Raw genomic sequence first — 26,043 nt, 5'->3', positions numbered from 1 at the left:
AACATTGCATGAGTAACTTAACTTGAGCAGTTCCTGATACTGGCGCCAACCACACAAATCTCAATGCTCAAGTATTCTGATTTTTTTCTTCTTTTTGTTACAAGTAAACAAAGTTCTTCAGAATGGGGAAATATCTGCCCATCTAACAGGCAAAACATCCCTCCAACCTCCCACATGGAGAGCTCAATCTCTCCTTTTATTCAAAGCACTGAATTATTTTTGCTTAATCTTTCAGGGAAGAAAAAAATGTACTTATAAAAATCTCAGGCCAGAAGGTCTGTCAGAAAGGAAAATACAAACATACACCTGGAATGAGAATGAAAAGGCTTTTGCACACTTAACTCAAGTGGTCACCACCACTCCTCCTACTCTTTAATCTAAAAAGTAACTGTGTATGAAAGCAATCATCCACAGATCTATAAAAGTAGCTGTGCAGAAATTTTTGGTTCTCTCAACGATTACTTTTGTAAAACATATATTTCAAGCTACATTGTATAGAAAGTTTAAAAGTCTGGCATAAATAAATGCAAAGCTCTGCCCATGGCTATATGCTATCACAGATTTCAATAGAAGCAGAACACATGCACATCTGAGAACAGAATCTGTCCATGTAAATAAGCATAAGCTGTAAACTGACTATATAGCAGCTTCATTGCTATATACCAAAAAGAGTAACACCAAACTCCAACAGTGGAGATTTCCTGCTCTAAAACAAGCAGCATTCTAAGAAACTACAATTGCAAGATCCTACAGGGCTGCCCAGCTGTCATCCGCTCCTCTCTGCAGTTAATACAAGTAGAGGATGCACAGCAACACTCAGACTGCAGAACTCCAGCCCTTGCTTACAAGAATTTCTTAAAATCTGGCAAAATTAATGTAGTGACATAACCAGAGAGTGTGGAACACTTGTTTACTAATACCAACTACCAAGCCACCAAAATTGTTTTAAGAAGTGTTAATGTCACTTATGATATTCCACATTTATAAAACTATTCAATCACCTAGTAAGAGAACTTACTTTCTATATGCAGTTTTTACATTGTAGGAAGCAGCTGAGTTCAAAATAGGAATGCCAAGGTCCATATAAATTTGCTTCCACACAGCACCGCTGTCAATCTGGAAAAGTAAGTTGTATTTGTTAATCAGGAAAATAAAGAAGAAAATATATTGTGACACTAGAACTGTAACCGTAGCTTTCAAGAACACTAATATATGTTTTGCTTAAGAAAAATTTGACACTTACATTGTCACACCCACCCTGTTGATACACCAGTCTAAAAAGTTTGAAGAGGTTAAGATCCTTGTAGCCCAGAACAGGTGGTTTATTGATAGGAGTACCTAATTATGTAAGAATACAAATAAATAGAGTTATCATGTAGATGAGCAAATTTCTCTTTCATCCCACAGTGCACACACCGATACATTTTGTAATTTAGTGTTTGTAATAATATTTTTACCCATTTAAAAAAAAAAAAAAAGGTATCGCAACCTGTGGTTATGCTCTACTTTTGGCTCAACCTTTGGTTGGTTGTCGATGGGTTACTACAACGTTTGGCATCACAGGCCTGCAAACTAGGCAGGTTTTCTGATGCTCCCCAAATCTCTGGAGAAAAAAATACATCTGATTGGTTGCCCTTACCCAAACAGTAGGGAAAATATAGATGGGCAGCCAATCAGAGTGCTTAAGGAAATGTGAAATGGTACGGGGTAGGAGCAGATAAAAGGAAGGATAAAAATGTTTGGGTGAAGAGGGCACAGTAGAAAATTAAAGAGTCAGAAATGGTGGAAAAGGTGGTGAGAGAAAAAGAAATGTTGATGGGCTGAGAGTGTGAAACTAAACTGAGCGAGTGGGGAATTGGATAGGAAATTAGTTCTTTTAATTGTGAAAGGGAAGGTCAGAAATTAACTGGGATAAGGACAGGAACTGATAAAGTTGCTGCTCGTCCATGGCAAGGTAGCAAAGGAGCCCCTCCTCCTCTCTTTTTCCCCCATGAAGTTTTATTTAAAATTAGGGAAGTTACAATATACTGGACTTTGCTATAGAAGTATTGGCAGCATGCAACGGTCTCCCAGCAGAAGACAGACCGAAAAGGGCAGCAAGACAGGAGAGGTGGTACAGCAAGGAAGAGAAAGGAAAACAGATGGAAATACAAGAGACAGCCCCGAAAGAAGTCAGTACTGCTTGATCAAAATACCATCTTTAAGCAACACCAGTTTGTCTTGGGGCAGGGTCTTTATTTTACTGCTCTGTTACTTTCCTTGTTTTCCCCTTTCCCACACCACCCTCACAGTCTGCCCCTTCTTCCCGCAGGAAGACACTATTCCCTGAGGGAAGAAGAAAAAGGATAGTAACAGACGTAGATGAACTAAACTATAAAGAAGCTCATATTGCTTACACAACACACTTTTCTCTGAAGCCCCCCCCCTTTTTAAACACACGCACGCACGCACACACACGCGCACACACACACACACACTTTTTCTCCCTCCCTCCCTCCCACCTTCATCACAAGGGAGTGCTAATTCCATATGGCATGGTCTTCAAAGTGATACTGGATGAACTCCAGAAAAGCTTGCCATAACAAATATATGACCCACCAATATACTTGTGACAGGCAGGTGGCAAGACTGAACAGGTTAGGAACCACTCCGTTAAGCCTTTGTGCATTGAAAAATAACTCAGTTACAGAAAAAATGAACCTACTTGAAATGGTGACGTGCCTTTTTTTTTTTTTTCCTAATTACACTGAAAGACTGTCCTTCATTTTGTTTGAACTAATACAGTTGTCTCTCTTTTGTATGTTTTTCTATCAATATGTATTACTACTACTACTACTGCTACTACATTTTATGAACTTTTACCCAGTCTTCCCTTGTTCACCAACAGGCAGAGGTGGTGTTCGAGGACAGCACTGATTCTAAACTCACGCCCTTCAACCCCAGTCCTTTAAAATCCAGCTATAATCACACTTGCTCTACTATACTATGTTGTAATGTCACAACTGCTACGGAATCATTTTGGAGCCAGGCAATTTGGTCAATCTATGAACTGGTCAAGTAGCAGTTTTTAATAGAAAAACACTTAAAAACATGTGAAAGCTATTTTCTATCCTGCAGAAAACACCTTCTATGCACAAATATCTAAAGAGAGCTGTAGCTTTCTTTGTAGATGTTTCTGTAGCCTTTGGTTTTTTTTACGGATAGGGTTGTTAACCCTCTGCCAACCCCTTTTACCTCAGGGAGAGGTGATCCAAGTTTGTCTGGTCTCTACCCTTAAACCTGTCCAGTTTGGGTGACCCTTCCAGGAATTGTAGCTCCTGCTGTCATAGCTCTCCAAGTCCTCAAGACACACAAGTCACCTCACCACAACAAGGAATGGACCATGAGGTAAAAAGCGGAAAAGTACCTGGTCCAGACACCCTCCCTGTAGAAGCATGCAAGGCAGGTAGTAAGACATCAGTCAACATGATGTACAATTTATTTGGGAAAATCTGGGACACTGAAGAGACCTCACAAAACTGGAAACATGGCTACCTTGTCAAGCTTCCAAAAAAAAGCAACCTGAAGGAATGCAAGAACTGAAGGGGCATCACGAAACTACCTATTCCAGGAAAAGTGTTCAATAGGATTCTCTTGGAGATAATGAAGACAGAAACTGTTAGACAGCTCAGGAAAGAACAGGCCAGCTTCCGAAGCAAGAGATCTTGTACTGACCAAAGAGCAACTCTCAGAGTGATCACAGAACAGTAGCTTGAGCAGAACTCCTCCCTGTACATAACTTTCAACTTTGAAAAATCCTTTGACAATGCTGATAAAGACACTTTCTGGAAACTTCTGCAACACCATGGCATCCCATCCAAAATTATTAACTTGATTTATTCAGCATATAAACCCTTGACATGGCAAGTTGTTTACCATAGTGTCTTGACAGAATCCTTCAGCATACTCCCAGGAGTGCAACAAGGGTGCCTATTGTCACCTTTCCTGTTCATGATCACAATGGACTGGATTATGAACAGGACAACAGATGGCCATCAATGAGGCATTCAATGGACACTTTTGCGAAAAGCCAGAAGACATTGATTTTGCTGATGATGTTGCCCTCCTGTCACACCAACATGAAAGCATGGAAGAAAAAAGTAAACACTAGACAAAACTGCCTCAGTGATTGGACTGAGCATTAACAAGGGAAAGACCAAGACAATGAGGATCACCAATCTAACACCACCATCACACTCAGAAGAAATGACCTGGAAGATGCGGAGCAGTTCACCTACTTGGGGAGTACTATGGGCAAAGCCAGAGGAACAAACAAGGATATCTATGACATGATAGTGAAAGCAACAGCTGCATTCAAGAATCTCCATCCGATATGGAGTTCACAAATAATATCTGTGAAGATAAAAATGTGGCTCTTCAACACAAAATGTGAAAAGTGTGCTCTTGTATGGATGTGAGACCTGGCGTACTAAAAAGTCTTCATATCACAAGCTACAGACATTCATAAATAGATGCCTGAGGTACATCCTTCACATCAAATGGCAAGAATTTGTTACAAATGCAGAGCTTTGGAGCAGAGCAGGATAAGAACCAACTGACATTAAAATCAACAGAAGAAAGTGGGGATGGCCAGGCCATACTCTCAGAAAACCATCATCCAGCATAGTCTGTCAAGCTCTCACATAAAACTTGCAAGGAAAACACAAAAAAGAGGAAGACCTCGGACAACATGAATAGCATCTAATGAGATTGGAGGACAACGACTGAGGTATTCCTGGAATCAGCTAGAAGTTTTGTCCCAAGAGAGAGTGAAGTGTAGGAGACTTCTAGATGACCTATGCTCCACCTGAAGTACAAGGGCTATGTAGTGGTATCTCAAGAGAGTCTCATCTTATTTGTAGAACTTTTTCCATCTTTGCTATTGATCAAAACAAGTTTACAAACACAGGAGTGAAACCTATATTCAGAAAGACAGCCATTTCTGTGCATAAAATATATGGGCACAATAAGCTATTTGCTGAAAATATAATTTTCTGGCATCAATGCCTTTAGACAAGCTCTGGGTGTTAAAAACTAGTTGCCTCCCCAGTACTGAAAAACTAGATTGCATAAGCCACTGAAATTTGCAACTGCAAGGTGGGTGAAACAACAGAAATAGGGAAAAGCACTGTACTATATATGAAGGTATCTGCAGCCCTTCCGATATATTCTTTGCTGTATAGCACCTAGGGGTCACGTACATAACAGACGTGATCTAGTTTTGTTGAGAAAAGCAGAAAACTTGCTCCTGCTTTATTCTAGAAGCAAGCTGGATCACATAGGTTATTTTCCAGGCAAATGGTAATGTTACTCCACTCCTGGGAGAATGTCTGTGTGAGAGTAGGATAGCCTGGCAACAAGACTTAAAAATACACATTTCTGGATTTCTGGTGGTTGACAGTTGCACAACCCAGGGTCCTAACCTTCAAGAATTTTTATCCTGCAGATGAACAGCAGCACAACTGCCAGCCATAGCTGCCAGACAGTGACATTAGCTGAGCCTATTTCAGAGATATTTTGGTTCTAGTACATGAAGAATTGCCTTAAACAAACAAACAAAAAAACAAAAAAACTCCTCTTACATAACACCATGCATCCCTGAGGCAGGGCTTGATTTACTCTGTGCGTTATACCTATACACACCTTACAGAAGCAGACCTGCCTCATTTCAGAAAGGTTACAAATGTTTTCCCCTGTCTCAGGTTAGTTATTGTAATATGCATGGTTCTTTGATGCAAGGGCAGTACCATAATACAGTGCATTAAGTCAAAAAAGAATTATTTTAAAATGAGTCAATACACAAGAGATAGTAAGTTAAAAATTTATTACCTCTGTCTTCCATAAACTTGTAAAGTTGCTGGAGGAAGTTGTCCCTCTCTTCAGGATCAAGCTCTTCCTCAGGCTGTCAAAACAAAGGGAAACAGTGAAAATATGAAATGCATATGGCCACATTTACTTATAGCCTGATCCCAAACACTTCATTTACACAAAAAAGCCATGCTGCAATGGTTCACCTATCTGAGGATATATGATACCCCCAGAAAATAAACCTTTTAAAAAGGGCTAGCTACACAAATGGGCAAAGTTAAATAGAGCTGTTGTGTAGATGTAGCCTCTGTGGTTCTCAAGCAGGGTTTTATTTCAATTATCAACTGCCCTCTAGGCTTCATGGATTCAATGTCCCTGAGGAACATCTTTGAGAGAGGAAGAGGGATGTTATTTCTGCTATGATAGAGCCCCAACTGGTTGAGGCTATTTTGGTAGGCATTACACACCAACACAGACAGACAGACACAGTTCCTCCTTGAAAAACCTACCAGTCTGAACAGAGAAGACATTGGAAGTGTTATTATTCCTATTTTACAGATGAACACAGGCACAGAAGCTCAGATCCACATAGGTACACAAGTCCCAGTTTCAGGCTTCACTGCAATCCACAGATCTCCCACAAAATGTTGCTGGCACCTGAACTCACCCAAGCACCTACAGTTTCAGAGTAAAATTTCCATTACAGATATTTCTGCCTCTGGGTATGCACACTGCAGCCTTGCTCTAGGTGCTCACGAACCCGTAGTTTTAGATGAACCATGGGAAGATAGTCAATCAGTGAGCAGGGACCAGTCCAGATCAGGTCTAATTCAAAACCTGAAAGTAGGAGTTTTTGATGGTGGCAGCAACACCGCACCTCATAAAACTCTAAGCTCAGTGGTTAAAGCTTGGGATGCGATGACATGCTTGCACCACCATAAAAGACCCCTGGCATGGTTGCATTTGGCACAGGATGGATCTTGGGATCTGAGACCCCACCAAAGGGGCAAGTCACCAAGTCCTGGCTCTAGTCTGAACATGAAGTCTACACTGCTATTTTTTGTTCCACAACCCGAGTCCCATGAGCCCAAGTCAGCTGACCTTGGCTCAGACTCCTTTCTTCCAAATGGAGCAGAGTAGGGATGTTGAAGTCTAACAGGTTAAATCCAGCATTTAATTCAGCAGCGTCCAATACACTCCCTGTTCGCCACATGTGATGAACAGGGAAGAGCAGTGTGGCAAACTGTTGCTCAGGAGAGCTGCACATTTGAGGTGCCCCTCTGGTTGCTCTATGCATGCAGCCCACCACATGGTGGGACAAGCCTGTGGTGGTAGTGGTGGAGGCAGCTCCAGTCTCAGTGGGTTCCAGCCATGTTCCATTGCATCTTCAGCCCAAGGAGGCTTCCGTGAGTAATCCAATGTGTGTGTGTGGTTTTGGGGGGGGGGGGGGGGGAGGAGGAGGAAGGAGTGTCTGGCGGGGGGCAGGGGCTGTGATAAAGGAACTTACATTCTTTTTGGGCACCACGGGCTTAACTGGTTAACCAGTTAAACAGGATTTAGATTCCCAGCCAGGCTAGAGCATTCCCCCTGACATAAACAGCTCTGGCGATGCTGGAGCCCCCTTCCTTCCCCACTTAACTGCACCTCCACCACAGGTAGGGATGCTCCAAGCTGGGCCAAAGCACCCCCAGTGTCCAGTACACCATGAGTGCGGGCACTACAGTCTAGCTACTCCTCCCCACCCATTTGGTAGGTTAACCGCTTAAACCTAGTGTTCAACCAGTTAACCAATTAAACAGCATTTTACATCCCTACTGTGGAGGAACACAACACACCTTTTGGCTTCTCTCCCCTGACCTCTCTTGCTGCAGCCTCTAAAAGGGGGCAGATTAAGAAGAACCGAAGGAACCTGAATAAGCAATGCTGCACCTGAAAAATGCCACTGCTGCTACTTGTCACCATTGAGGAGAGAAATATTTTTGCTGGTGGGCAGCCTGCATGCTGCACTTCTAAACATGGCATCCATGCCACTCCCTATGCTGGGCGGCAGGAATGTTGCCGTTCCAAGCAGCAGCCTCACCTCTTCTGGGGTGCAGGTATTTTCCCTGAAAGGTTTCAGGATTTCAGAGAAAATCATCTGTGCAAACAATTTTCTGTGAAAATTTCCAGTTGTATAAAAAAGTGTTGTCGCTTATTTACATCCATTCCCACAAAGAAGCCCTAACAAAAATGAGTAAGGCCCAATGATTCAGCTCAAAAAAAAATAAAAAAAGAGGGCAAACCCTTCCACAAAAGCAGAAAAGTGTTTAACAAATTAAAGAATTCAGAAGTGAAATACTTATTGCTGACTCAGAACTTATAATCAAAGGGAACATCAGGAGTTTTTACCTTCATAAAATATATCTGTTAGTAAAGGGGATTTTAATTTAGTATACTGTTATGCTGCTTGGTCAGAGTGCTCGTAGCTGTAAGAAGAAAAGCCCATAAAAGGTTGCGAGGGTTAATATTAATTTAAAAAAAATCAGCTACCTTGTCAAAATTACTTATTTTTTTTCTTCCATTGGAATAGCTAGATATAACTTGTAATTATTCAAAGTGAACCATAATTACCAGATTTAGCTGCAAAATATACATGCCTCCCCATGTCTCATGGTATTTTTCTTACTCCTGTATTGCTAAATACTTTATAAGGTAATCACACTTATGTTTCATTTAAGATGACAGTGTAGGAACTAGAAGAGCAACTAATCACTACTGGCCTGATGCAATGCCCACAGAAGTCTACCAAAACTGCCACAGGTTTCAGAGTCCCCTAAAAAGACCACTGGTTTGCACAAAGTAGCACGCAAAAACAACAAGAACTCCTGTGGCACCTTATAAATGAACAGATGTATTGGAGCATACGCTTTCATGGGAAAAGACCCGCTTCATCACATGCATATGCTGGTGAAAGGTATCTGGAATGAAAATCTTTAGCACTTGAAGTCCTCTATTCAGTCACATACCAGGTATTGCAGACAAAGCTTTTTTACATTACTGGCAGACAGTGACATGACTCAGTGCTAATCAGATGACACCTCCTCTACAAGCTAAAAGGTAGTCCAGACATCATGCTCACTCAGTCACTGCTTTGGCTGCTCAGAGTGCCAAATATGTTGATATTTATGATGCAAAATATCTATCCACTGGGAAGTGGACTTTGGCCAAACAACTAATTTCACATAGGAAATACTAAACATTTCATTTGTTTTTAATATACAACTGCAAACCGAGAATTATTTTATGCAACTTCCCAGGAAGCAATTTTTCAAATCTATAAACTGACTGTAAAAATACATGCCCCTGTTGCAAGGAGTTTGACCAGGTACTTGCCACTGCCATGAGAAGAGAGCCCACTCTCTGCCATCACATCCTCCTAGAACTCGTACTTATTATTTTCAAACTGCAGCAAGTGAATTAGGCACCAAAGTTCTATTTTTAAATGGGAAACAACCTGTTTCTGCTCTCCTATAAGACAGACAACTTTAAAAGATGGTCAGCAGAGTGACCATATCTCCCCTGAGATGAACTGGCCAGCTTCTGTAATCTCTCCCATTAGGAAGACTCTCCATGAAAAAGATGCACAATTCTAATTCCTCTTGTGTAGGAGACACTAAAGGGATAAGAAAGGATGAAAAATCCAAAAGATAATAAAACAAAACACTGCACCTTCATTTGCAATAGCAATTATATTCAGTCACAGTACACTGTCAAAACCTGAACTCTGAGGGCCCTATAGAACTTTCCTCCTTTCTCACAATGTTCCACTCTCCAAAGCTCTTGCTCTTTGATCGAATCATCATTTATTATTATGCCTTTCTGTAACTCTGAAATCCTATAATAAAATCAAAACACATACGCTTGATAATCAACCACTCCTTTTGTTGCTTCTCACTCAACAAAAAGATTATTATATCTATTTTAACTGAATACATTAAATGGTCTTGATTTGTCCACAGGAGGAACGCCCAAAGAGACAAAGATCAAACTGCAAGTTAAGACACTCCCCCCTTTAAACATGGGGCAAGGACAAAGTTAATCATTGCACATTTTTATTTCCTGGTAAAAAAGTAGCAACTGCCCTATTCCTTGACAGAAGAGCCGAGATACAAGAATATAATACAACTGTACATATTTTGAGCTTTAATTAAGACATTCATATTAGAGACAGAACTTGAGCTTCTGGAATATTTTCAATGCAGCCACTGATACAGCAATTTCAATTTGTATGCCTTTAGTTCCAACTGAACCTCAGCATGGCTGTCATATCCTAATATCTGCCTACCACACTCTTACTTCACATTTCCAACTGAATACAAAAGTTTATAATGCAGCTAGATTTAAAAGAACTACTCCCTTCCAAATGAGAAAAGCCACCTTATTCAACCAAAAGAACAGCAAGAACAACAGTAACAAAATATCCATGTAATTATTTAAACAAAGATCCAACTATAAGTTGAAAGCAATACAGTAACTTGGGGCTGATATGCAGTATTTTGAAATTACTGCAAAAAAGTTTCAAACTTAACCTTCTGAGACATTCATTATATAGCATGACATGTCAATATTCTTCTAAAATTTAATACAGATATCTATAACAAGGCTATCTCCAGATTTTCCTCCCACTCTGCCAACTCTGAAGAATACAACCTGAGTAAGTCACATCAAACCAGACAGCCATCTGGGTGCCCTCAAGTTGATCCCCTGTTCTCAGCTCCTTTATAGAATATGCAGTGACAACACAATTCCTACGTACTTATCCTAAATTACTCCGTGTACTGTACCACAACCTAATCACTAATGGGATCACCAAAACCAGTCAACATAAAGTTATGGATCCTAATTGAGCTGCGAAAATAGTAGGTTCTATAATCATAAAAATTTATATTAGGCCTTTCCTGACTCCATAAAACTATCCTTTGAATTTGACTGATAAACTTCTGGATATGTACTGAATATATATTTGTAGAATTAAGGGACCCCATGTCATTTATCTAAGAAAGGCCTTGGCAGTTAGGCCATTACTGCATCAACATGGTAAATTAAATACATATATATATATGTATGTATATATACACACACATACACACACACACATACAGAGAGAGAGAACAGAATGACCAAGAATCCCAAAACAAGAAAATACATTTGAGGATATTCTGACAGAAAAGGGAATGAGGTTATTTTGACCTTGATTAAAATATGAATGACTCAACATTATAATCATACACAGTCAAGACAGTCTTTTATTCATTGGCTGCCTTAGATCTGCATCCCAGATTAGTGACGTTCTGAAGCAAACCCTTAAAGAAAAAAAAAAACCCACAAATTCCAAAATTCTCTCTTTAGCAAAAATATTTATCTTTGCCCCCAATTAAATACTGAAAATTAGAGTATTATAACAAATTAAATCAAGATTGAGTTCATGATCAACAATGACAGCTCTCCACAGACAATTTAAAAAAATTAATATCTATTCCCCAATTAAATACCTTTATGATTCCTTTATTTTTACATCCCTATTTGTCACCTGAAAACAATATGGATCCTGAAGCTTTTCCTACTGACATACCTACATCTCCAGAATGCTATGCCCTCCCTTTCCTTAGCCAACAAATTATTTTCTTAGAATCAGAAATAAATTAAAAAACATAAAACACATTTGTTTTATAGGAATGCTGTTTTGTTTTTAAACAAAGCTACCCCTCCCCCTTCTTTGTTTGAAACATACTGCACTTTTAGGCAACAACCATTGTAAACTGACACCAAAAAAAAAAAAAAAAAAAAAAAAAAAAAAAAGATACTGGAAGAGGACAAAGCTAGCTTTAAAAAAAAAATTAAGATCCTCACTGGCAGTGTGCAATTTTAACAAACGTTAATACAGATCAACGCAGACCGTAACAATTCACACCCTGCAAAATGTGGCCTATTCAATTCTTATCACTACATACAGAGGAAAAAGCCTGGTGGGATTTCCTATTCTATGCACATTACATTTATCTCACTATATCAAAATTTTCATATGGAGAACTACTCCATTTTTCAGAACACTATTAATAAGGCATAACATTAATATCTAAAATAGGCTTTTTTATTTTTTTAAAAAAGGAAGCATTAACCCTTGCCTACATGCTACACCACATTCGCAAACCAAAAACCTAGAATTCAACATGCTTAATAAAGAAAAATGTTAACACTGCAGATTAAAACACAAACTCCTTACCTATGAGCTGCATTTTCTCTCAAATGAAAAATGGTTATATTTCCCTTCTACCTAATCAGCCCAGTGCCTGGACATATTTCATCCTGACTTCCAAATATTTGCTTTCGGTCTCTCACTGCACGACATCCGCAGTTATATAGCATTACTTACATTCTCTTCCATATAAAAATCAGACATTACATGAAAGGAAAAGAAAGAGACAGCCCATTTCAAAGCATCTGGCAAGCCTCTCTGGCAGGCTGCCAAGCCTCTGCTAAATCTTCCTCTCTCTCCTGAGCATGCTCACTTGAAACCAACAGTATGTTGCTATGGCAACACTGTAGGCAGCCTGCCTCTAAGTATGAACAGCCATTCTGTTTTCAGTGTGACAAAACCACATACTACAGGGGAAGTGAAAGGGAAAGGATATTTGACCTTCTTTAAAAAACAAAGTTTACTTTCCTATTCTGTATAAAGAATCTCATGGTTCCACATATGGTACACGAACTTATAAGGAAATTTGCTTGCAAGTAAATCTAATTCTCTAAAATTTAAAACCAGATATAAAATTAAAGGAAATTCCACAAATTCATTTTTGATGACATAAGAACGGATGATGTTTCACTTTGTGGAAACTGACTGACTAGATCATTTTATCAGTATTTCTGTGACAGAGATGACTTGCATAATAAACTGAATTAAAGGTGTATAATAAACAGATAACATTACCAGTCCATAATTTGAAAAAAAATCTAAAGAAGGCTTTAAATGGAATATTCTTTATAAAAATAATTAGCATAATATTGTGATGTTATTAGTTATCTGATAACTAGTTACAAGAGGACACCATCCACCTATCACTTGCCTATATTAGGCCCAATATTATCATTTTAACATTTCAGTACCTTCTCTGACTGGAAGTATCAATCATTCAAGAGGTTCTTGGATTTTAAAAGCATGTTACATTTTAAATCAATACTCAGCTATTACTCAAACATGCATCAACTTTTGATTTAATTTCCTTTCCTCATCTGCATTTTTCTGACCCAGAACATCTCCAAAAATGTTTTTTAAACTTATTTCTGAGCTTTATCTCAAATTTGTGCATTGGATAATGGCAAACTTTTTGCAGCTGCACAGAGATACCATTGTAAAGGGAGGATAAGCAGGTCTGAAAACATGAAAATAGGTAAGTCAAGTTTGAAAGCATAACTCCTACAACTAGAGTGCCTTTGAACATTTAAATTTTGTAGATGCCATTTCTAATTGAATAATTTATAATATATGCAGTATTTCTTGTTTCTAATACAAAAATAGATTTACCACTACTTCTTCCTCCTTTTCTTCCACTTTTTCTTCCTCTTCATCACTTTCTGCAGCAGCTCCATCTTCCTCATCACTGCTGGAGGACTCAAGGATTTCACTCATATCCATTTTCCAGTTATCAGGAACAGCTTTTGTGTTTAAAAAAGTGCTGGCTTCCTGTAATCCTACACAGGAAAACGTACAGTATTCACTGATACAAGGTATTAGGACTCAAATTTACAAATATTCCTAATTTTATTTCTTCATTATTATTTTTATTAGTATTATGGAGGGGGGATTGAGATTTGAGTTGTCAATAGGTGGTGAAAAATTAATACATTTGTTTTAAACGTAGATTTTTTCCCCCCACACATAAAGATGTAGGATGAAGTTAAGGTTGAAAGCAATTCTTCATAGTTTGAGCACATTTTAACTTTCAGGAACGCTACATTAAAACACAAATATTAGAAATCCATGGAATTCAGTGTTAATTTAGGTGCTAACAAGTAGTGTTATGTTAAGCAGGCATCTCTAGAACAGAGTTACCATCTTCACCTTACATCCAAGTTTATAAGACACAACCAACACAGAACATTACTGTTGACCCCTACATTACACGAGGGTTGCACTTCTGAGCAACCTCGCTTACCTCAAATTTCACGTAAGTCTGAGGAGCTGGGAATCAGGGCGGCAGCCTGGTGCCTGGCTCTCTTGGGCTTGCGAGAGCCAGGAATCTTACCAACACTGGTCAGTTTCATGGCTCCAGGCAGCAGACTGGCTCCCCTCTGCTGGCAAGAGCCTGGAAACTGACCAGAACATCATTGGTCAGTTTCATGGCTGGCACCAGGACAGGAGAGCCAAGAGCCAGGCTGCCACCTGGTTCCCAGCTCCCTGCCACTCCTGGTAACCGGGAAACTGTTCCTGTCAGGGCGGCAGCTTAGAGTCAGGCTGCCACCCAACAGCAGTGGTTTCCTCGCTCCTCCTGTCAGGGAAGGCAGCCAAGGCTCTGTCTCTTGGCTGCGGCCCCAGACAGGAGCCAGGAAACTGATCAGTACAGCAGATGGTTAGTTTCCCTACTTCTGAGGGGCGGAAAGCTGACAACTGGCAGCCCAGAGGCAGGCACCAGCTCCCCGCCACTCAAGTCGCGTTAACCCAAGATACACGCAAATTGAATACACATTTCTCAGGGTTCTACTGTAGTTATGTTTGCTTCATGCATACTTGTCTCTTATGATGATTTCTCTGAACATTATCATCTGCTCTTCTCCTATCAGTGCTCTAATTTCATGATTAAAACATACACTCTGCCCATGAGAAGCTCTGAGTGACCTCAACACCTTGTAGGAGATCTTTACGGTAAGGAATGAATGATTGCCTTCAGTAATGCCCTTTTGTTTATAATTCTTGAGTATGGGATATGTAAGACTATAAGGGTTTTAAAATAATTGTTATAGTTGATAATTAAGGGGAAGAATTTCTACAGGATACTTTTAACAAAAATCAAGAACAGGCCATGGGCAGTAATGAAAAATTCACAAAAGCCCATGACTTGTCCCTGACTTTTACTTAAAATGGCTATGACAAAAGGGGAACCAGGACAGCCGCAGACAGTTTGGGAGTGCCAGATGCCCCAGCATTCCATGGCATTCCCCCAACCACTGAGAGAAGTGAAGAGCTCCTCCAGTATAGGGAAACGGCAAGGATCTGGCCAGAAGCTCCCTGTTCTCCCCCGCAACACACAGATTGGGAGCCCTGGGGCTGCTCCTCCCCTGCCGCCCACGGCGGCAGAGAACAGGAATCCTTTGCCACTCATGGAGATAGGAAGCTGAGAGAGTCCCTCTTTGCCACTAGTGCCCATGAGGAGCTGCAGGAGGCTTCCACTAAGCCCTCTTCCATGGGTGGCAAGGAATCTTGTAGTTTTTTGCTGGCAGTGGCTGAAGTCAGAGGTATTTGGAAGTCACAGTTTCTATGACTTGTGTGACTAAATCACATCTTCAGCGATAACATAGTAGAAGTTTTTCTATTCCCCTCAGAGCATATGTATGGGGTTGAGTTAAAGGAATATTGCATTTCTCAAGCATGGCAACCTTCCCTATGAACATATTTGTTTTCTAGACTTTGGATGTTTTGTTTCCAACTCTAATATATTAGTTATTTAGGCAACACACATCTATACCAACTAATAGGTATACACAATAGGATTATAGGGTTTTCATACGGGATACTCCATTCCCACCCCCACCCCCCGCAAAACTAATCCCAGCAGACAGAGTAGGCTTTGAGTAGGTATAGAAATGGAGATTCCCCAATACCTTCCAAGCTCCCTGAGACTTGCTAACATATGCCTTCCTAACATTCACCAATACTTACCTAATGCAGCCAACCTCACACAGATCTTAGGGATGCTGGAGTAGGGTTTCACCAGGATAACTGCATCAGTGGCCTAGTAAATCCTTTTGGGCTCATAACTGTGAGCACCCGTGAGGCCTAGGAATTTGGCAGGAAGCTGGAGAGGTTGAATTTTGGTTGGAGATTGTGGAAGAAACAAAGGAAGGATGACCCAGTGGTTAGATTAAAGTATCACTCCAGCTCCATCAAAGACTCTCTGTTTAACCCTGGGCACATCACTTAGTTTCTCTGTACCTTAGTTCCCTGATGATAAAAGGGGATAACTCACACAAGTGTTGGCAAGTTTAAATGCATTAAAGATTGTGATACCGTAGTACCAGATGCTCCAATAATGGGAGCTACACAAGTACCTAAAACAGACAGAGGTAAGAAGACCAAAAAACTGCTCAGTGCTGCTGTACAAAATGTGAAGAGCACTATTACCTCCCCAGCTTCTGTAACTGATGACCCCTCTGTGGTTTCCAGAAGACTCCTTGTGGACAACCCTTTCTGAGACATGCAAGTCCTTCCCTACCCTTCCATTTTTTGGAAGTGAAATTATATTTTTCCATTGCAAGTCTCCAAAAAGCGGGGTGGAGGGGGGCCTACAACAAATGGCACTTTTTGAATTTTAGTGAACAGCTGTTTTGAGAGTGCCAAAATTCAGTAATCTCTTTTTTAAAGGCAACTCAAATTAGCAGAATATTTCTGCCTCAGGTTTAGACCTATCCTACCAATTTAGAAACTAGTACAACTGGCGTGGATTTTAGAGCCGGAACTCTCTCCCCTCTCCACCCCTGAAGAAAAATCAGACTTATAGAAGCAGCTCAGGTCACCATCAAGTATGGAGCAATGGCTGTCATTGCTCTATTGCCAAAATGCTTAGTAATACTCTTAGGTTACGTCTACACTAGCATTCCTCTTTCAAAACAGGCATGCAAATGAGGGAAATAAAAATGCAAATGAGGCACAGATTTACATGTCTGGCACCTCATTTGCCTATTTTTTTTCCAAAAGAAGAGCAGTGCAGAAACGGCTCTTCCAAAAGTAAACCCCACATCTTCGAAAGAACCCTTCCTCCTAGGAAAAGGGCTAGGAAGAAGGATTCGTTTGAATATGGGGTTTACTTTTGAAAGAGCTGCATCTACACTGCTTTTCTTCTTTTGAAATAATATGCAAATGAGGTGCCAGACATGTTCATCTGTACCTCATTTGCATTTTCAAGTCCCCTCATTTGCGTGCCTCTTTTGAAAGAGGAATGCTAGTGTGGCGATAGCTTTACAGTATACAGCACCATCATTAATATGCACTGTAAATGTCCAGTGGTAAACCAACTGTAGTTTAGTCAGGCCACATAACAGCAAAAGGTTCAATATTGAATTACACAACTGATTTATTGTTGAAACCAGAAAAGATTTCTTCTAGATACCTTTTTTAGCAGATAGATCAGATTTTGATAGGTTTACATCAAATTCTTTAATGTCCTTTCTTGCTATTGAGTAACTGGAAGAGAGGAAAGTGTACAATAAAATAAATATGAATTAGTCAGATAGTAATCCATTTCTGAAAAAAGCGCCTTCTCAAAATTAAAGACTCTTAATTCACTTTTAACAATAAGGTCCTATAGAATTATACATAATGCAGAAGCTGATACATGCACTATCACAATTTACACTAGCTACAACACAAATTCCCAATCCTCATTCCCAAAGTAAAACTGCCTTTTAATTAAAACTTATCCAGACAAGTTAAACTTATAATTTTTAAAAATGTTTAATTTTTAATTTGAAAACCCACATGATGCTATGCAGCACATTTAATCTCCATCCAGATATTTCGCCTTTACTCTCAGTCATGCAATGCGTGAATGCCTGTGGCAACAACACACAGTAGAAAAAAAGTTTTATTTCTACATTTTGTTGCTTTTGTTCATGTTAGTTAGCTGTCATGTTAAGAAGAGGGGAGATGTCAAAGGAAGACACATTAGCATGTGGCATGATCTAGGACAGTGTTTTTCAACCAGTGCATCACGAGGACTGGCCAAGCATGCTGTAAAATTTCAGCTATTCCCCACTCTGCCAAGAGCCACAGTGGGGAAGAAATTGACATCCCTGCACCAGCTGGGGGTCATGCAGCAAGGGTTCATCAATTCCCCTTCCTCCCCCAGCAGATCTTTGCAGAACTAACTAAAGGGAAAATACTGACCCCATAGAACCCCACTCACACCAGAAAGCAGATAAAATACTGCTTCCCAGCCCTGATAAGCTGGCAGGGAGCCCACCCCCACTCTCTACTGTGGTGATGGCTGGAGTCTGTTGGAACTGGGATTCGATTTAAATGCTGCATCCCAGCTCGAACAGGTGGATGGGGAGGGGAGCCTGCTCCCTGGAGCCACTTCTCCCACCCATGAGTAATCAAAGAGCTGCTGAAATTTTCAGTAGTTACTGGAGAAGTTTGTAACATAATAGTGCATACTACGAGATAAACAAGGATCAAATGCATTAATGTTTCAGATCCACCACAGAATACAATCTTATACAGTGAGCACAGACATGTTTTCAAAATCTGCTTAATGTCATGCTTGGGATGTTGAGTAAACCAGTAAGATTGTAACCATAGTAAATATAAGTAAACGTGATGTCATTGATCAATCAATTCAGCTGTAAAAAGTGGGTGTACCATGGAATTCTCTCACTGAAGCGTTCCAGGTTACTGAAAAGGTTGGGAACCACTGATCTAAGATATGGCACTGAACTAGCACTCTGGATGGAAAGGACTTGAAAGAAGACCTCATTTGGTGGAATTAGTGCAAGAAAGAAAAAGCTGGATGTTAGGCTATAATACAACTTTTTACTGTATTTCATAATATAATATAATAAGGAAAAGTTGCTCCTTTTCTTTTTTAAATACAAATTGTAGGTCATGCTACAGAGATCTGATCAAGTTTACTGAAAACATAATAGATTAAAAAAAGTTCCTCCAGCTAGATCAGGAAATTAATCCTTGGTTTCAGAGTACATAACCAGCAGAAAAGTAGCACGGTCACAGCAAAAGTAAATTATTCTTTATAAAGTAGCCTCCACATGTGTAAGATAACACATCCCAAATCAATGCCTTGTTTACAAAAACCAATATATTAATGAATATGTGTGCTCCATTTTTAAACTTTATTTATGAAGACAGAACAAGATGTGTGAAGAAAATACAAATATTTGCATTATAATTTAATTCTCTTTCTTTTAAAAAAAGTCACAAACGTGCTCTCATGCTTACACATATAGAAGCTTTTAAGCTTGGAATAAGATGTATTCCAAATACTGAGTTGAATTTGGTTGCTATAACAGGAATACATGCCGCCTATAATTATAGCATTTCCCGTGAATTATTATAATAGGATATTTCTCCTTTTAGTATGTTAAAAAGAACTGCAGCAAAGCCACAAAAAGAGTTAAAGGAGTTGGTGGCCAACATTTTCTAAAATTAAAGCCATAATTTAAGATTATGGAGAGGGCAGGGAGGTAGTCATTTTTAATAGAAAGTAAACAGAAAAATGGTCCAGTATGCTTTAATAAGATGACATTCTATATCACTTCAACTGATCATATAGAACAGAATATATTATGGTAGACAACTGATGCATGCCATGGTCACATAGTTAAGGCCAAAAGGAACAGTGCATCAACATCCTACTAATTCAGATGCTCTGAAGAACTATAGCTATTACCACGGAACTTTCATTTTAAAAAACAGGCATGTTTCATATAAACACCATGTTGAGGTTTATGCACTATGAGAAGCAGATGCTAAACTGTATAAGAAAAATAGAAGGAATGGTTAAAATTATTGTTTTGAATATATTTATTGTTTAATACATTTCTTTTTATTTTTAAGATTCCCTAGAGTAATTGGACGGCTCTCTCTCTTACCCAACAGCCTAGAAGTTCACATGCCCATTCAGTAGCAGTTGGTAACCCAACAGATACTTTCAAATTCATCTTCTCTTATAAATACTAAAGTTATCAGTTAAAGGCCACAAATTGCTACTGAAAACCATCTTTAAAACACTGTTTTAACAAGCATGCACAACAAGGTACCAAATTGGCAGACTTTAAATGAAAACCCTCAGGACCCAAATTACATAGAAACAGCTTTTACACAAATTTAAGACCTTTAAAAGTGATTTTTTTCTATTTTTTGAAGTTTAGTGGACAGTTAAAAATCTACCAACCCTTCTCCCCCACCAAAAAAAATTCCAAGCCAATGTAGCAACATAAATGAAGAATTAAGCTAATATATGAAATATATATATGAAAAAATCCAAAAGGAAACATTAATTGGAAAGTAATAGAGAAAAAGGTGTGCTAGTCTATAGACTATCAAAAACAAAAAAAGCAGTCAAGTAGCACTTTAAAAGACTAACAAAATAATTTATCAGGTGATGAGCTTTCGTGGGACAGACCCACTTCTTCAGATCATAGCCATACCAGAACAGACTCAATATTTAAGGCCCGGAGAACCAAAAATAGTAATCAAAGTTGACCAATCAGCAAAATATTATCAAGGTGAGCAAATCAGAGAGTAGAGGAGCAGGAGGTGTGCGGGAGGGGAGAGTCAAGAATTAGATTAAGCCAAGTACGCAAAAGAGCCCCTATAATGACCTAAAAAATTCCCACCCCGGTTCAAACCACGTATTAATGTGTCGAATTTGAATATAAAAGAGTTCAGCAGCTGGCAGCTGAACTCTTTTATATTCAGATTTGATACATTAATACGTGGTTTGAACCGGGGTGAGAATTTTTTAGGTCATTATAGGGGCTCTTTTGCGTACTTGGCTTAATCTAATTCTTGACTCTCCCCTCCCGCACACCTCCTGCTCCTCTACTCTCTGATTTGCTCACCTTGATAATATTTTGCTGATTGGTCAACCTTGATTACTATTTTTGGTTCTCCGGGCCTTAAATATTGAGTCTGTTCTGGTATGGCTATGATCTGAAGAAGTGGGTCTGTCCCACGAAAGCTCATCACCTAATACATTATTTTGTTAGTCCTTACAGTGTTACTGGACTGCTTTTTTGTTTTGATACCAATTGGAAACTATCTATACTCAAAGGAAGAAAACAAGAGAAATTAAATGCCTGATTAACTAACTGTAATAATCTAAAATGACTGAGGCAAGGTCAATATTACTGCAGAAGAGAGACCTGCTTGGGGTTGGTCTTCTGGGTTTGTTTCCCGCATGCATGAAACAGTACTTTCCGGGGTCCTCACAAGTGTCAATGATTAAGTAAGGGCGACGGGAGAAACTCTGCCATCAACTTTCTTCCATATACAGACAGACACTGAATTTGACCACCGATAAGTTGGTTTTAGATATACAACTGGCATAGCTAAAAGTGTGTATCAGCAGTCGACTTCTATGTCTAATACAGACAGCCTGAGTAACAATGATAAACCCCAAATTCTCCTGCACCAGATCTGTTAACTCAACTGTGCCTGTTAAATGCAGACAAGTTAGAAAGTTTTATTGTGTTTTTCTTCTTGAGCTGTAAGCTGCTTACCCCTTTTTCATGTTAAAGTACCGAGAAAATGAGTCAATGGTTATAAATTTTACTTAAATAGAATCTGGTACTTAAGTTTTGTATAGAAAGATCTTAATCTGCAATTGAATAATGTACACATAAGGAAACCTGTCTCACAAATTATACATGTTTTTTTTCAAATACAGCACTATTATTAAGAGAGTGTTCTATTACTCACAATTTGGAATCTGCAAAAGATCGAACTAGACACTGGTCCTTTTTCACTGTGATGTCATCATTACAGCTGGGAGATATTACCTGAAGTTTCAAATAGAACACAATGCTTTCAAAAGGTACTATTCTTCTTGCTAAAAAAAGTAAGACTGTGTAAATGATTTTTGCTTTCTTTTATTACTTCCAATTTCAGAAAAGGTAATAGCAATTAGGCTTTTGTATACAACTATTCATACTGCAAAGATTAGCAGTGACCAACTTATTTATAAATATTTCACAAACATGAAACTGCTGTCAAACCAGCACTAGTTATATACATCATAATAAACATTCACATGACAATACATAAGAAGAGGCAGACTGCCTCAGACCAAAGGTCCACCCAGCCCAGTATTGTGTGTGTTGACAGTGGCCAATACCAGGTGCCCTCGAGGGAGTGGACCGAACAGTTACTGATCAAGAAATCTCCCTCCCGCCATCCATCTCCAGCTTCTGACAAACAGTCGAGGGATACCATTCCTTTCCCATCCTGGCTAATAGCCATTAATGGACCTAACCTCCATGAATTTATCTAGCTTTTTAAAACCCTGTTATAATCCTAGCCTTCACAGCCTTCTCTGGCGAGGAGTTCTACAGGTTGACTGCGTGCTGTGTGAAGAAGAGCTTCCTTTTATTTGTTTTAAACCTGCTGCCCACTAATTTCACTTGGTGTCCTCTAGTTCTGATATTATGAGAACAAGTAAATAATTTTTCCTTGTTCACTTTCTCCACACCACTCCTGATTTTATATACCTTTATCACATCCCCCATCAGTCTCCTCTTTTCTAAGATCAAGAGTCCTAGTCTCTAATCTCTCTCCACATGAGACCTGTTCCAAGCCCCTAATAATTTTTGTTGCCCCTTTTCTAATGCCAATTTATCTTTTTTGAGATGAGGAGCCCACATGTGTATGCAGTATTCAAGATGTGGGCATACCATGGTTTTGTATAAGGGCAGTAAGACATTCTGTCTTATTCTCTATCCCTTTAATGATTCCTAACATCCTGTTTGCTTTTTTGAATGCCACTGCACAGATGTTTTCAGAGAACTATCCATGATGACTCCAAGATCGCTTTCCTGATGAGTTATAGCTAATTAGCCTCCATCATACTGTATGTATAGTTGGGGTTATTTCTTTCCAATGTGCATTAATTTACATTTATCCACATGAAATTGCATTTGCCATTGTTGTCCAATCACTCAGTACTGTGAGATCCTTTTGAAGTTCTTCACAAGGTTAAATCATTTTATTGTAATGAATTTATCCCCCAGATAACAATAATAAACTACAGTTACACTCTCAAAAGTTGCTCTTTAAAGATGGCATTGTGGAATTTCATATTTACACGTACAACAGTTTTGCAGTTTAAACTTATTCAGATTACAATTAAAAATCATGTAACAAAATCATCTCTCTACCCTCCCCCATCCTCTCATCCCAACATTATGTCTTTTGTATTAATGCTGAGATCCAAAAGCCAAGTTTCCTTTATTCTGTATGATCCTCAGGGTGGCCACTAGACTTGTCTGGTCCCTAGACAAGGTGGAGGATAGGGTGGTTCTGCACTCCCAGAAGGGGCAGGGCTTCAAGTGGAAGAGGCAGGTCTGGAGCAGCCAGCCCTCAGCACTGCCCAGAGCATGCCATGCGTCCCTACACTCCCACACCCAGCCTTTAGTGTTGCCTCATGCTTGCCACATGGTGCTCCAATGGTGATCTAAAGGGCCTGGGGCTCTGGCTGCTGGAAGCCCCAGGCCAACTGGTCCCATTACCATTCCCTTCTTCCCCCTGTCAGTGGGCTGATAATTCCCAATATTAAAGTTTCCAAATATAGAAACTAAGTAAATAATACTGTGACAATGTCAACCAGAGTTCCTCCATAGTGGTATTAGAACTGTAGGATTAAATGTTAGTTTAAAACAAAATAACCTTATTTGTGTCACTAAAGTAAACACAACTCTGAATGCACAAAGAACATGATGGTAAGGATTTTACAATTTGCTTTCCAGCTGTAACTGCTTCTTAGTGTATAAAGTACAATAGCCTCAGTAAGAATCCTAGCTTCCTATAAGTTAACAGAAGTTTTGCCATTCACTTCAACGGGGCTAAGGTTTCACACCAGACTGAATTCACAGATTCCTATTTCTTGGCTAGCTAGGAGGAAAACAACAGTTTCTGGACCTCTAGCAATTTCGCTGCCCAGTTAGAATATTAGAGCAATTTTTACTGAATAAATAATCCAAATGGAACGATGACCAACAGTCTGAAGACACCAAACTCTGAGGATACCGAACATCACTATATTTCATATCTGGACAAACAAAGAACTGATACCTTACATGAGACATACTGACAAGGCAGTGCTTCCTCTAACTTTGTCCACATGTGGAATAAATTTTGTTATGTGCACTGATGCATGAGTGGATGTGCACCACCAGGAGAAACACATGCTGCTGGCTGTGGGCACTGTGCGTGCTCTTCTAATCAGCTTGGTGCCATGTGAATGTCTCCTGGGGAGGGTGGAATGTTCAAGTTCTCAATTTACAGGGAACAATGCTGCCAGGCATGTCATAAATCTTGACATGCACCTGAGTGTCAATATCTGCTTATTAGTGTACAATATATTTATGAAAATACTTATCACAGAAAACTGTGGGTACAATTAATTTTTCTTCCTAATTGCATCCAAAAAACACACAACCAGGTGTTAAAATTCAGTGAATCCACCGTGTCAGATGATATTTTTCCAGAAAGTTCCTCAAAAGCAGCACTAAGGAGAGCCAGCTACAATACAGATTAATTTATCTACAGTAAATCTAACAAGAGTACACTTGAGTCAGGGGAAAATATGTTCCAATTTAACACTCTAATGAAAGTGTTTAGAATAATGGGTGGTATCACTGATGTAAGGAGACAATATACATACACTTAACTCCTCAGTCAGCAACTACAAAAATATATTACTAAAGCTTCCTCTGATGCACATCAGCAATTTATTTTTTTTAGTTCTGTGAAACATCTACATTCTTAAATTTGAAGTATAAGAACAATAAAACCACCAGGATTACTTTAGGTTTCTCTTGTGCATGTTATTTTGTAACCAAAATTATTCCAAGTGAATTTACAAATGGAAACACTCTAGCACTCAATCCCTACTGTTCATGTCACTAACCAAAGTTTAATTTTTTAACGTTTTAAAAAATATATAATATGTAACACACGTGCATTTTATCTGGTAGTTTATACATTTTAAATAAAGAAAAGGGATTCGAAATTTAGTTTTAAAATTACCAAAAGGTAGTAGTTCAAATGGATCTGATTTTGCTGAAAGGTCAATATAATACAACCTCTTTAAAAAAAAAAAGTATAGCAGCTTTTTGCTGAAGTCAGAGCAATAAGCCTGATACAATTTTTAACACTTTTCAGAATATTTTGAGTTGGGTTTGATGGCTATCCCCAAATCTTACTCCTGGAGCTGCAATGTCTGCAAGTAATGCTAAACAGTAACAGAGAGGTACCCACGTTAGTCTGTACTCCAACAAAACAAAGCACCAGATCAGATCCAGGATCTGATGAACTGTCTGTGCCACAAAAGCTCATCACCAAATAAATCATTGTGTTAGTCTTTGAAGTGCTACACTTCTGCTGCTTTGTTTTGCAAGTAATGCTATTCAAGTATAGAGGAAGGAAGGCACTATCATTTATGAAGTCACTAGAGTAGGGCTCTGACATAGGCTCAGAACACCCTTTCACCTGCCATCCGCCACACTAAAAACCAAAATAAATCCCAAAGCATACTATTCTGGAGGCATTATACTGTGGATAGCCCAATCATTTATTACTTACCAAAGCTGGATACCAGTCAGTCTTCTCCGAAGAAAAAAGTACACTCACAACTTTGCCAAGCAGTTCATCATTAAGACGTCTCTTATCTTCCTCTTCCTCTTCACTACTCTCGTCCTCTTTTTCATCTTCAGTGCTAGAGGATAAAGCATACAACCTTAGAGCCTTAATCTGAAGATAAGAATTGAGGAATATAACTCATAAGAGCAGCAGTAAAGGTCCACTACAATTGACTTTTAAAAGTGACAATGAATTTGAAAAAAACCTGAAATGGTAAAAGAGTATAAATGAATCATAGAATGCTAGGACTGGAAGGGACCTTGAGAGGTCATCAAGTCCAGGCCCCTGCCCTCATGGCAGGACCAAGTACTGTCTAGATCATCCCTGATAAACATTTAAAATAAAAGGAGTTTGATTTGCTCTAGTTCCTTTGTGCTCACAGTTACAATGACTTGTGTTACAATAGCTCCTGGGAGCCACAATCATGGAAAAGAATTCCACTGTGCTAGGCCATGTACAAACAGAAAAAAAAAAAAAAAAAAAAAAAAAAAAAGGGCATTCCTGCCCCAAAGACCTTACAAACCTGACACTTCCATATGTACAGAGTGACTGGTTTAAATATCTGATCA

The 26,043-nt window shown here is 39.2% G+C and overlaps 1 protein-coding gene across 9 annotated transcripts in view; it reads right to left on the bottom strand.

The window, feature by feature from the left end:
* ARID4A (AT-rich interaction domain 4A) overlaps positions 1-26,043 on the bottom strand; it is a 68,693-nt gene that overhangs the window by 21,488 nt on the left and 21,162 nt on the right. For 8 of the 9 annotated variants that reach the window (XM_074996270.1, XM_074996269.1, XM_074996271.1 and 5 more), the window contains exons 8-14: positions 25,418-25,550; positions 21,539-21,618; positions 17,211-17,284; positions 13,412-13,578; positions 5,869-5,941; positions 1,244-1,338; positions 1,019-1,116 (exon numbers count right to left, since the gene is read on the bottom strand). In XM_074996270.1, the coding sequence (XP_074852371.1) occupies positions 1,019-1,116; positions 1,244-1,338; positions 5,869-5,941; positions 13,412-13,578; positions 17,211-17,284; positions 21,539-21,618; positions 25,418-25,550 (720 nt within the window). Of the gene's footprint in view, positions 1-1,018; positions 1,117-1,243; positions 1,339-5,868; positions 5,942-13,411; positions 13,579-17,210; positions 17,285-17,578; positions 17,653-21,538; positions 21,619-25,417; positions 25,551-26,043 lie in introns of those variants that run through there. The other variant, XM_074996277.1, reaches the window with a different exon arrangement.

The sequence above is a fragment of the Carettochelys insculpta genome, chromosome 6 (assembly GCF_033958435.1).
Source record: "Carettochelys insculpta isolate YL-2023 chromosome 6, ASM3395843v1, whole genome shotgun sequence".
In the NCBI taxonomy this organism is placed as follows: domain Eukaryota; kingdom Metazoa; phylum Chordata; order Testudines; family Carettochelyidae; genus Carettochelys; species Carettochelys insculpta.
This window is presented reverse-complemented; position numbering and strand designations above follow the sequence as displayed.